This window comes from Coregonus lavaretus (assembly GCF_964263955.1).
Source record: "Coregonus lavaretus genome assembly, contig: HAP1_SCAFFOLD_2606, whole genome shotgun sequence".
NCBI classification, from domain to species: domain Eukaryota; kingdom Metazoa; phylum Chordata; class Actinopteri; order Salmoniformes; family Salmonidae; genus Coregonus; species Coregonus lavaretus.
The window spans coordinates 30,001-42,992 of NW_028166834.1; the positions used below are offsets into that span (position 1 = coordinate 30,001).

A 12,992-nucleotide genomic window follows, 5' to 3' on the forward strand; every position below is an offset into this window, starting at 1 on the left:
GGCGAACTGGGAATGGGTGGTGAACGTTCCATTGCTATTGGTAGTCTGCCACAGAGTAGGGCTTGTTTGAAACTTTGAAAGCTGATTTTTTTAGCATTGTGACAAAGCACATCTGCACCAAAAGTGTCCAAAACATAATGGGACTTTTACTGCATCAACGACGGCGGTTAAAACAGGTGTGCATAAGTTATGTTAGCAGATTGCCATGTTTAGAGCTGGAGACCACAGCTGGGCATTCTGGGAGCTGGGTGTGAATGTAGCAGATAAGAGCCCTTTAGGACTTTCACCACAATGACAACACAGGGGGCGGCAGGTAGCTTTAGTGGTTAAGAGCGTTGTGCCAGTAAACGAAAGGTTGCTGGTTCTAATCCCCGAGCCGACTAGGTGAAAAATCTGTCGATGTGCCCTTGAGCAAGGCACTTAACCCTAATTGCTCCTGTAAGTCGCTCTGGATAAGAGCGTCTGCTAAATGACAAAAATGTAAAAAAATTAATGTTCAGGTCACTATGGTCCACGCTAGTGTTAACAGTTTTATTTAAATCATAAAACACACACACCTTGGAAGAAGCAGAGCTGGATGATTTGGAGGGAGAGGATGGAGCTGGGGATTTCCTGGTTGACCTTCCAGATCCTAGCTTGCTTCCCGACTTGGACATTCCCGTTTCAGTTTTCCTAGAGGCACCTCCCTTTGAGGAGGAAGAGGAGGCGGCACCCTTCTTCTTGGCGAGCTCTGCCAGGAGCGCGGGGGCTAGGGACTGCATCATATCTTCTAGACTGGTGTTCTCAGTCAGGGAGAGTCCAGCTGGAAATACAAAGGGATGGGTCAAAGAGAGGCCAGCTGGAAGGAGAGGGGGAGACATGGGTGGGTGTGTGTGTGTGTGTGTGAGGGTGAGTGAGTGAGTGAGTGAGAGAGAGTGATAGATAATGCAAAAAAAAACGTGTCTACTTTCTTCAACGGTCTTTGTTTGATTCCTCACATCCTATCACCCCTCCTTCTCGAAAACTAATTGGAGGAGTAAAGCGGAGGTTCATCCCCTTGGACCTACTCCTCCAATGCGCTTTGAGAAGGTGAGACGACGCGAGGAATCAAGGAAAGACCATTGAGATTCATTGGTCGTGCATTCACACTGCATTGTTCTTAGCCCCGGGGGCTATCCTTCAGACTAAGACTGGTCCTGCGTTCACACTGCATTGTTCTTAGCCCCGGGGGCTATCCTTCAGACTAAGACAGGTCCTGCATTCACACTGCATTGTTCTTAGCCCCGGGGGCTATCCTTCAGACTAAGACTGGTCCTGCGTTCACACTGCATTGTTCTTAGCCCCGGGGGCTATCCTTCAGACTAAGACAGGTCCTGCATTCACACTGCATTGTTCTTAGCCCCGGGGGCTATCCTTCAGACTAAGACTGGTCCTGCGTTCACACTGCATTGTTCTTAGCCCCGGGGGCTATCCTTCAGACTAAGACTGGTCCTGCGTTCACACTGCATTGTTCTTAGCCCCGGGGGCTATCCTTCAGACTAAGACTGGTCCTGCGTTCACACTGCATTGTTCTTAGCCCCGGGGGCTATCCTTCAGACTAAGACTGGTCCTGCGTTCACACTGCATTGTTCTTAGCCCCGGGGGCTATCCTTCAGACTAAGACTGGTCCTGCGTTCACACTGCATTGTTCTTAGCCCCGGGGGCTATCCTTCAGACTAAGACTGGTCCTGCATTCACACTGCATTGTTCTTAGCCCCGGGGGCTATCCTTCAGACTAAGACTGACCCTGTGTTCACACAAGCAGGGCTAACTGATACCAACTGTCACTTTTCTACAGTAGAGTATTCAAATGTGACAATTTCGGGATGTGAGTGATCTAAGTGTGTCTATAGCCTAAGTCACTCTCCCGCTCTCACACCAGTGGGTCTCTCTCGCTGTCTTCCCAGTGTGTCTCCTCTCTCACCAGATGACTCCAGTAGTTTCTTGGCCAGTCTCTCAGCACTGTTGGCCTTCTGCTGTCTGCTCCTCCCACCTCCTCCTCCTCCTGCTGAAGGGCTGCTCCTCCTGGTCTCCCGACGCTCCCTCCGTCTCTCATAGCTCCTGGAGCGCGACCTGGATGAATTAATTTTTTGACATTTAAAATATTTCAAACATATTTAAAAAATCCATAGAACAGTGAGGATCAAAAGCAGTACGGTCTGTTTGTTATCTTACCTCCGGGATGAAGTGGTTGTCTGGGGCCGACGTTCCCGATCCCGGTGGGAAGACGAAGAGGCCAGAGGGTCACGCTCTCTCTCCCTTTCCCGAAGCGAACCAGGAGAACGGGAGTGGGAACGCCGTGTGGCGGTGTTGTGTCGACGTTCCCGGGAGCGGGATAGTTCCCTGGATCGAGGTCGGCGAATAGAGGAAGGACGGCGAGGAGAAGGAGAGCGAGACCAGGACGGAGAACGGGAGGTGGAGCGTGTTGTCCGACGGCGTTTGGAGGACAACTGGCTGCTTTCATTTCTACCGGGAGCAGGGCTGGATAGGGGAGAAGAAAGAAAAAGAGAGAGAGAGAGAGAGAGAGAGAGAGAAGAGAAGGTGGTCAAGTAAGCACAGCCTGATGAAGTTATTCTGGTTGGAAATGTAAGGATGAAAAAGGAGCGTTTGCATACTTCAAAATCAGATATCATATTAAGACTTAACTTGCTAACCACTCGGTCAGCGATGACCTACATCGGTAGGGACAACATTCTCTTAGCTTCTACTTTAGAACACAGTACAGGTAGCGGACTCACCTTGACACAGAGACAGTTTCCACGTTCCAGTCGGGATACCTGGAAGGAAGAAAGGGTAGCGGTGATTAGCACAAGCTACAATGTGATGTTTTTCACTGGGACGTATTTCCACATCCGATCTCCTCTCGTTGTTCTCAACTGTATCGGAGGAGACATCAAATCCCTCTACTCAAGACTTCTTCCTCCAATGGGTGTTGAGGAGGAGAGAGGGAGCTCGAGGGAGAAGTGCTGTAAAAAACAAGAGGAAATAACTCACGACTTCCTGAGCAGACGGCAGTTCTCGACGTGGAGGCCTGTGTTTTGATGCTCGATCCAGTTCTGTTGATCAAAACAGCACAAACAGAGACAGTCAAGTCTGGATCTTCACCGTCCTCATCACCACTTTCCCCCCAAACCCTTCCACATCAAGTCCTTTCAATATTTGTTTGATTTCCTTAAAACAATTTTTTTTTTTTTGCACCACAGTCCATTTCTCTGCTTTCGTAGCAGGAGTTAAAATGTATACAACGTTGGAAAAATATCATAGTAAAAAAAAAAAAAAAATGGTCTCTGTTCTACCAAGAAAAATACTCTGTAGGCAAAACGTCTGATGTTGGGAAAAATGATGGAAAAAGCAGCATCTAGAATCTTCTGGGCTCTTCTCTGTAGATTCTCTGGTCAGTCTCTCAGCAGCCATCTTCTTCCCAAAAACAACTTACTTCCAAAAGTCACTAAATCAATTGTATATATATTTAAAAAAAAAATGAATTAGCTTAAAAAGCTTAAAAAGTTAGTAGTGTGTGGTGAGTGTTACTGTCATTGGTTTACACAAATGGGTATAATACAATGACATGGGGTTCGAGTAATACAAGAAATAACATTTATTCTAGTGGCGTGGTCAGCTAACTAGTCCATTAAATTGACCGTGGGTCAATGTCTAGAGATAAAAAACAACAAGGAAGTTTAGGGCTCACTGGCAGCTTCTCATCTTGTCGTTGGTTGTCTCATCTTCAAGCACCGTCTTCCTCAGGCAAATCATGGTCATCGAAAGTCACAAATAAAACTGCATTTATAACTGAACGTCTTAAAAGATGGGCTCAATCAATACAAGGCCTTTACAAACGAATAAAAATGACAATATTTTCAAAAGAGGTTTGAAAAGAAATCTCATGACATTACATAATATTCAATAATGACAATAGAATGTTCAATTCAGTCCAGGATTCGACGTCTTCATATTCCCTCGAGCAGAAAATATCTTTACACTAAAAAAGCTTCTCTCTGCTTTATTTAACTATCTTTCATCCATTTAAGAACATCTCAACTCACCGTGCATTGGGTGGAAATACATGTGAAAATCGCATAGCTAGACTTCTGTTTTTGAATAAACAAAACGGAACATTCAACAAGCGAAGTCTTGAGTTACAACATGAGGTTCAAAAAAGGTACACAATCAGCATGGACAGGTTCAGAACTGGGTTCAAATACTATTTGACATTTCAAATACTGTATATGTACTTGACTGAACTCCTGAAACTGCAATACAGGCAGGCTGGAGTTGTTCCTGGAAGGCCAAAACTCCTGCTTTATTATCCGGGACTGACACAGACCCGGGATACCAGGTAGAAACAAAAACCACAGGTATTTCGGCCTTCCAGGAACAGAATCGAACAACGCTCAAAGTATAACAAAATCTCAAACAGTAGTTGAACCCAGGTCAAGGCAGGTACGGCAGAAACTCACCTTTAGCTGGGCACATTCTATGTTACAGAGAGAACAGGTATGAGGAAAGATTCTGGGAGAAGCTGCGGAGTAATCACTCATCATGGTCGGGGTCGGCAACCTCTTCGGCATCATGATCATCGGGGGCGGCACGTTCATCTGCTGAAGCATGGAAGGCGGCGGACCCATCAGGTGCGGCGGGACATTCACTGGAACGTGACCGGGAGGTGGGACTGATGGGTTCATGATGGGGAATAAGGGAGGCCACATGGGGGGTGCCGTGGGAGGAGGACCCCCGACACCTCCAACCCCGTGTCCTGGAATTCCGACCCCAGCTCCAGCACCACTGAGAACCACCAGGCCGGACCGGGGCTGAGCCTGGCCCCGAGCAGTGCCTTGATTTTGGGATGCCAGGAGTCGGTTGAGTCCTTGGTCTCCGCTGCGGACAGGGATGTTCATGGGCTTGGATGCTGCTTTAGAGCCGTGGGTTTTGAGGGTCTTTTGGGGTTGGCTGGAAGGCGGAGGAAGGTTGATCCGAGCGTCTGTGTCTTTCTTGGGGAGAGAGATGGGGCTCTGGACTGCAGGGCTGTGGATGTGCTGCTGTTGGGTACGCTGCTTGGTAAGGTCGGAGGCCATGGAACGGCCGGCGTGCCCGCTCAGCGAGTCTCTGACCATGTCATATTTTGACATCTCCTTCGGGAGCGGATTGCCGTAGTTATCGGATCGGCTATCATTATCATCATCATAACTGCCGTATTTAGTAGCACTAGAATGTCCATAATCGATCACTTTGCTCTGTCCTCCACCTCCGTGGTCAGACCCTGGGCCGGCTCCACCGCCTGCCTTGGGCCGATGGTCCACATCCATGGTTCTATTGGCCTTACGGATGCGGATGTCTCTCAGGATGAAGGGCAAGTTGTCTGGGGTCAGCTGATCGTCTGGGTAGTGGCTGAGCAGCTCCAGATCCTCGTTGGACAACCCAAAGCTCGCCAGGATGCTGCTGGCGGACTCGGATGTGTACCGGGCTGGACGCGCGGCTGCGGACGAGGTGCTCATGGGAGCCTCGGAACCCCTTGAGGTGGACCCCAGTACTCCCGCACCGCCAAACCCAGAGGTTTGGCTTTGGTACATCTGGGAGGACTGAGGAAGGGGGGAGGAGAATAGTTTGGAGGAAGCGGACTGGGTCAGGTAGCCAGACCAGGAGTCCATGGAGCTCTGCTGGTCGCTGGAGGTCCGGCCAGGGGTGTAGCTACCCATCCCGACCCCAGACGAGAGCTCGTCCATGGGGTCGCGACTCAGGCAAAGGTCTCGGGCGTCCAGTGGGACCTGCTGGTTCTGTTTCTGCTGCATCATCTGGCTGAGCAGCCTCACATCTTCTCTGGCCCCACGGATGTGGTGGTCTATGGAGGACTCCATCTCCGGGGTCATCCCGGTCGATCTCTGCCCCAGGTCGTAACCCATCTGCTGGGACACCATCGAGGACATCATGCCCCCTTGGCCGGAGGAACCACCACCACCAGACCCAGGGCCCAGGCGGGAGGCCCCCAGAGGGTCCCTCCCGGCCTGGGATTGTGTGAGTCCGTACTGCCCCATCTGGGCAACAGTTCTCTGGGCCTGTGAAGCGTACTGACCCCCTAAGGGGTTATATAGGGGATGGGACATGTTATTGATGGTGGCTGCCGCTTTGAGGAGGTTGAGGAGGGGGGCGAGTGGAGGTGGATGGGGGTGAGTGGAGGGTAGTGGGGGGGGTTGGCGGCAGAAGTGGCGGTTGCCGCGGTAACGACGTTGGCAACGTTTCCCGCGGCGACGAGCTGATTGATAGTGAGCTGGGCCAGCTGCAGGGAGGCGTTGCGAGGAGCTTAAGAGGCGCTGCGGGGGTGGGATCCCAACTCCCAGCCCTCCAATCGGACTCAGCGGGCTTGAAAGGGGAGTAGCGCAACACTCCAATAGCAACGCAAAGCTGAAAGAGTTGGAGAGGAGAAACACACAGGAGGGTTACTGGTTGGTCTTCTCTCTGGCTCGCCCTGGGACAGGGCTATAGACAGTAGTAATCAAACTGGAAAGCAGACTGGATTTCTGGGATTGATCGGTTTGGTCAGTTTCCAATCTTTCCAGTCTGTTTCACACTGAAAACACTTTCAAATCAGTTCTGTGTCAAACTGTTCTAGAACAGCTTCTAGAACATCACCAGACTTCTGTTGGTTAGGTCAGAGCAGAAGATACTTCCTGCGTCTTCACTGGAGGACAGAAAAACGAAAAAAACAGCAAGCAAACAGGGGACAGGCAGCAAAGGGGAAGAGGTGGTCATCGTGAAAACATACAACCGTATCTTAAACTTCATGCACAGCTTTAGTGAAATTTGCAGGATTTGCAAGCAGCTTCTTAACAAAGGTATACATTAATATAAACTGATATTCAGTCATACTTTTAATATAAATAAACAAGACAAATAGTTGATTCAGAAATGGGGCACGTATCACATTCTAGTTCAGCTTAAGTAAGTGGTAAAGATCAGATTTAGTGGTTTAAGTGTAAGCTATTGATTATTGAATGAAGATGGAATCACATTTTAAAAGGTTACGTGGATGCATAAATCAAAATCAACAGTGTCAGGGTTAGTTGTAACATATCGTGGGACTTCCCAAGACAATGATCTGAAAGTTGTATTGCCAAAACGGAACACTGCACCCGAGTCAGCTAAACCAATCCATGTCTCCAAGCCACACGAATAAAACTTGACAATATTGACAAGATTATATCCTTAAAAATGTTAATTTTTCAAAGTAGTTAAAAAGACATGGTGCAAAGCTTCGAGACATGAAAGCTGAACTTAACAAAACACCGTCTGAGAGAGAACCCCCGTCACCACCACTTACAGAGAAAGACTGTGGGTAGAATAGAGGCCACTGGGCAGGAGCCAAGTAGGTGCAAGGCCAAACCCCGTACCCGAGCTTGCATTTTAAGCAGTGAGTTTTACTGTGGTTGCCTTAGCATATAAATACATGTTCATCAAGCTTTGTATCAGGGTATTCTATAACGATAGGAAGGCTGTAGCGTTTTCACGTATGATTAAAAAAATAAACAGAGAGATCAACAGATGATAACAAACCTGAACACGTGTCAGGGCTCCAAACTACTACATAAAAAAAATAAAAAATACTTGCAAAACAATGTAAAAGGTTAACCATTTTTAGCAGTTACGCAATACTCATGTCAATTCGTTATTCTACAACGTTGCAGTGATCATGAGTGGAACAAGGCCTATAAGGCTTGATGGAAAAGCTAAATCTTTCAGCAGCAAACATTCTATTATTATTATTATTAAGCAATGAAACCAACAACTTCTATAACTGCAACGTATTAAAATGGCGGAAAATATATATACCGTAAAACTTCAATTTAACACAGTCTCTCAAATAGCCACCTTTTTAATAGCCGGATAACGGCACACATTTCAGAAAATAAAACGCCCGGGTCTAAATTAATTGTTTTACGAGGTTACCATGAATCAGAGGATGTGAGTGGAGTGGATTTGGTCCAAAGAATTGGGAGCGTCAGCCTTCTCTCTCTCTCTCACTTCAATTTCGCTCCGGTACCACTCAGCCACGAGCTCTGACCTGAATTTGTCCTTTCTATTTATCACTATTCTTTTATAATTAGTTAATTAAATCAATGTTAAATGTTACATTAATTTAATAAAATATTAATTAAGTTAAAGTTAATTAATTAATGTGCATGTGTTTAGGCTACCAGAGATGTTATGAATATAAAAAGGGACTAATGTGAAATTCTCTAGCAAATATTTAAAAAACTTTGATGCTAAAAAGGCGTGTATTATTTGATAACGCCATGTGGTTCTTCGAAAAAAAACAGCGGGTGGACTTAGTCGTCCTAGCCGACAGATGACGCAGCGTCCGGTTAAAAACCCAGCCAGCCTGCACCTAGCCTGGAAACCTCACGTTTAAAGACCCAGCCAGCCTGCACCTAGCCTGGAAACCTCACGTTTAAAGACCCAGCCAGCCTGCACCTAGCCTGGAAACCTCACGTTTAAAGACCCAGCCAGCCTGCACCTAGCCTGGAAACCTCACATTGAATTTCATTGAATTCTACATTGGGCACAAAAATGAGCGTTTGGATCAGGAAAGTTTCCTCACGCAACTTCTACAAGCCAGAATGTTGAAACTTGCTTTACCGGTTTGTCCATGCGGTTGGTCCTTTTGCAGGTAGGAATGTCAACTTTTCAAAGCGCCACCAGATTTCTATCACCATGTAAAACACGTGCATGAGACATTTACATTTTACATTTACGTCATTTAGCAGACGCTCTTATCCAGAGCGACTTACAAATTGGTGCATTCACCTTATGATAGCCAGTGGGATAACCACTTTACAATATAATTATTTTTTATTTTTTGGAAAAAAAATTATATCTTTTTTTATTGTTTATCATTTGAGAATTCTTTTTTTTATTTTTTGAGTATGTTTTTAATTTTCATTGGTTTTATATATATAGTTCTTTTTTTATTTTTGTTGTTGCATGCATACTAGCCGAGCTGGTGCACGTATTTACATGGTTCTGCGCGTACTTCAGGTGATAGAAATCTGAACGCACCACCAGCACTTTTAAAAGTTGATGCAATTATGATTTCCTGTGGGTATATGGTGTCATTCCTACCTGCAAAAGGACCAACCGCTCAGACAACCCGTGAAGTTAGTTAAAACATTTTATTCAGAATTATGGCTTGTAGAGGTCGTGTGAGGAAAACTTTCCTGATACAAAACGTCGACTCCAATGCAATTCAACGTCGGGTCTCCAGGCTAGCCTGCGCAGTGTCCTCATTTCACCTAAAACGGCATCCGCGCATTCATTGGTCATGTGCACGCCACAAGACGCAAGAAGCCAGGTGGCTGACTAGCTAGCGTTACAACTTGCAAAATGCCTTTAAAAAGTTCAAATTCTAGCGGATATCAATCCAAATTCATAAATATCAGACAACTCTACCAATATGTAAACTATTAGCTAGCTAACAAAAATGTAGTAGCTAGTGCTAGCAGTACCACACTTTTTACAAGCAGCCAAACAATTTAGCATCGCAGTGCTAGCTGTGCCACTAGAGATCCTGGTTCGAATCCAGGCTCTGTCGTAGCCGGCCGCGACCGGGAGACCCATGGGGGGGGGGGGCGCACAATTGGCCCAGCGTCGTCCAGGGTAGGGGAGGGAATGGCCGGCAGGGATGTAGCTCAGTTGGTAGAGCATTTGCACACTCTACATCCAGCCCCCCATCCAAAGGGAAACGTTTTAATGCATCTTAAAATCGTACAGATTTCACAGAAAACCAGAAGATAGTTTTTTTTGGCTAGGCTGTGATAAGGGTGATCACGTCTTGGCCCTTTGTCCAGCAACCAAAACAATCACGTCCCGCATTTTAGCAACAAATTCAAAACACCACTAATGAATAAGAGAAAAAAAAGAAAGGTTGATTTTCCCGTACTTCAGTCTGACATTCAAACGTGTTTCTGTTTCACGTTGCGCTTATGAAAAAAATATACATCATAAGGATGTGGTACTGATGATGTGAAACACTCCAATCGTCATTGAGATCTGATATTCTGCGCAGCGCAAGACAAGATGTAGGCCAATGTCATAGGCCTATCGTCAACAAATCATTTTTCTCAAATCCCTTTGGCCTAAATTCCAGCTAAACTTGGACAATTATGCCTAACTACTTACAAAGAAGTACATTGGAGTGGCCATCACAAAGCCCTGACCTCAATCCTATAGAACATTTGTGGGCAGAACTGAAAAAGCGTGTGCGAGCAAGGAGGCCTACAAACCTGACTCAGTTACACCAGCTCTGTCAGGAGGAATGGGCCAAAATGAAACCAACTGCTTGTGGAAGTCTACCCGAAACGTTAAACAATTTAAAGGCAATGCTACCAAATACTAATTGAGTGTATGGTACTTCTGACCCACTGGGAATGTGATGAAAGAAATAAAAGCTGAAATAAATCATTCTCTCTACTATTATTCTGACATTTCACATTCTTAAAATAAAGTGGTGACACTAACTGACCTAAAACAGGGAATCTTTACTAGGATTAAATGTCAAGAATTATGAAAAACTGAGATTAAATGTATTTGGCTAAGGTGTATGTAAACTTCCAACTTCAACTGTGTATATATTCTTAAATTCCATTCCTTCCTTAGATTTGTGTGTATTGGGTATATGTTGTGAAATTGTTAGATATTAATGCACTGTCGGAGCTTGATGCTATACCCGCAATAACATTTTACATTTACATCATTTAGCAGACGCTCTTATCCAGAGCGACTTACAAATGTGTGCATTCAATTTATGATAGCCAGTGGGACAACCACTTTTTTTTCTTCTTTTTTTAATGGGGGTGGGGGGGGGGGTAGAAGGATTACTTTATACTATTCCAGGTATTCCTTAAAAGAGGTAGGGTTTCAAGTGTCTCCGGAAGGTGGTGAGTGACTCCGCTGTCCTGGCGTCGTGAGGGAGCTTGTTCCACCATTGGGGTGCCAGAGCAGCGAACAGTTTTGACTGGGCTGAGCGGGAACTGTGCTTCAGCAGAGGTAGGGGAGCCAGCAGGCCAGAGGTGGATGAACGCAATGCCCTCGTTTGGGTGTAGGGTCTGATCTGAACATAGTGCTAAACACGTGTATGTGACAAATAACATTTGATATTTTCTGCTACTTCACTCACTCCCGTTTTAAAAAGTCTCTCTAGTCTCTTTTCTGAACCAGAATCTGGGTCTACAGGAGACGTTGAATATGGCGATTATCCTTTAAGCCCAGGAAGCAGCCATTACACCAACTTTTCAAGCTTAAAAAATGTCAAAATACGTTCGGTACTTACCAAAGAATGGAATTTCGCTGAACAACTCTCTCATTACTGACGTTATGTACTTAAAAAAATATAAATAAATGCCTCGTCTGGAAAGAATGTAAATATTGTTTTAAACCAAATGTGCATGTACCGAATCCACCTCTTCTGCAATATTAGTGGTGGAAAAAGTACCCAATAGTCATACTTAAGTAAAAGTAGATATCTTAATAGAAAATGAGTCAAGTAAGTATGTCACCCAGTAAAATACTACTTGAGTAAAAGTCTAACAGTATCTGGTTTTAAATTAGAGAACGGCCGATACATATTTTCGGGTTGACGGCTGATATTTTCGGGCGATATTCAATATCATTCAAGTTTAAAAGCCATGCACGCATTAATGAATCCATTTTAAAATCAAACAATTTTACTTTTGGTTTTTACCAATCTAACTACATAACGTAAACATAATTATTTGAATGATAAATCTCTTGATAAACTGGGTAAATTAAGATGGCATATTCCTATTCACAATACAGGTGAATGCATATTCAATAGGAGTGTGTGCATGCATTGAGTTATTGAGCTTCTTTTGGCTGATCAGTGGAGTCTATAGACGGGTTGGTTGTTTCGCAACAATACCAATGCGTGCACAACTATGGAGCAAAACAGACGGGTTGGCTTAGATTGTTGACAACACGTAAGCTATATTTCGTCTGCAATGTTCATTGAAAACAAATTAATTTGCAAAATGAGCACTTTTCTCTCAAATACATCTGGCTAGAGAATTTGACATATTAGCATCGCCATGAAAATTAGTCAAAACAAAATTAAAACGAGCTACTTACGATTCTTGCCAGCAATTTGGCCATCCAGAATCAACACAACATGATGGACTTCTGCCCCATGGAAGCGTCGCACATCGTTTTTTGTGACGTTGTCAGCTAACCCCTCTATGGCGCTACAGATGACAATCTGTTTGCCTTCCATGTTGGACTTATATTAGCCTACTGATCAACAACGTTTTCATAGAAGCATCACTCCAGCATGTCACACCTGATTGGAAGGACATTTACATTTACATTTGTCATTTAGCAGACGCTCTTATCCAGAGCGACTTACAAATTGGCACTGCTGTTAATTGGAGAATATAAAACATATATTCAATGCAAATGGGTCCAACGTAACGTCCTGATTTGTGATTACAGATGTCTATAAAACTAGTATTTTGTCGTTATCGGGTGATCGGGGATGTTTTCTTTCTTCCAGCTGCAAGGACGAAATTCGAAACAGCTCAATTGACTAGATCATCTATATGTCAAGAAATGTGCGGCTTGTAACTTGATCCTACTGCTACGATTGGATAGAGTGAGGCTGTAACTCTGCTTCCTTTCACGTCTCGTCTCTCTCCATCGCTCATTTCACTTGGTGCCGTTTACCGCTACCGAGACCTAACTCAATGGCGATGACATTTGCTACCATGCCATAAATGTGTATGTTCAAACAAGGAGAGCAAAAGGTAGGAAAAATATTAAATGACGACTCAAATCTGCCCATAGTTTGAGAAGTGAGAACGCACATGCACGGCGATCTACAGCTTTCTTGGTCCGTAAACATGCAGGACGATTCTTAGGCAGCTAAACCTTTACATTTACATTTTAGTCATTTAGCAGACGCTCTTATCCAG

The 12,992-nt window shown here is 45.0% G+C and overlaps 1 protein-coding gene across 1 annotated transcript in view; it reads right to left on the reverse strand.

The window, feature by feature from the left end:
* Positions 1 to 12,238, reverse strand: part of znf638 (zinc finger protein 638) — a 33,029-nt gene extending 20,791 nt beyond the window's left edge. The window contains exons 1-7 of the mRNA XM_084189493.1: positions 12,154 to 12,238; positions 4,479 to 6,417; positions 3,013 to 3,074; positions 2,757 to 2,795; positions 2,194 to 2,499; positions 1,943 to 2,091; positions 558 to 802 (exon numbers count right to left, since the gene is read on the reverse strand). Of these exons, the coding sequence (XP_084045619.1) occupies positions 558 to 802; positions 1,943 to 2,091; positions 2,194 to 2,499; positions 2,757 to 2,795; positions 3,013 to 3,074; positions 4,479 to 6,119 (2,442 nt within the window). The 5' untranslated portion in view covers positions 6,120 to 6,417; positions 12,154 to 12,238. The remainder of the gene's footprint in view (positions 1 to 557; positions 803 to 1,942; positions 2,092 to 2,193; positions 2,500 to 2,756; positions 2,796 to 3,012; positions 3,075 to 4,478; positions 6,418 to 12,153) is intronic.
* Positions 12,239 to 12,992: the final 754 nt, after the last annotated feature.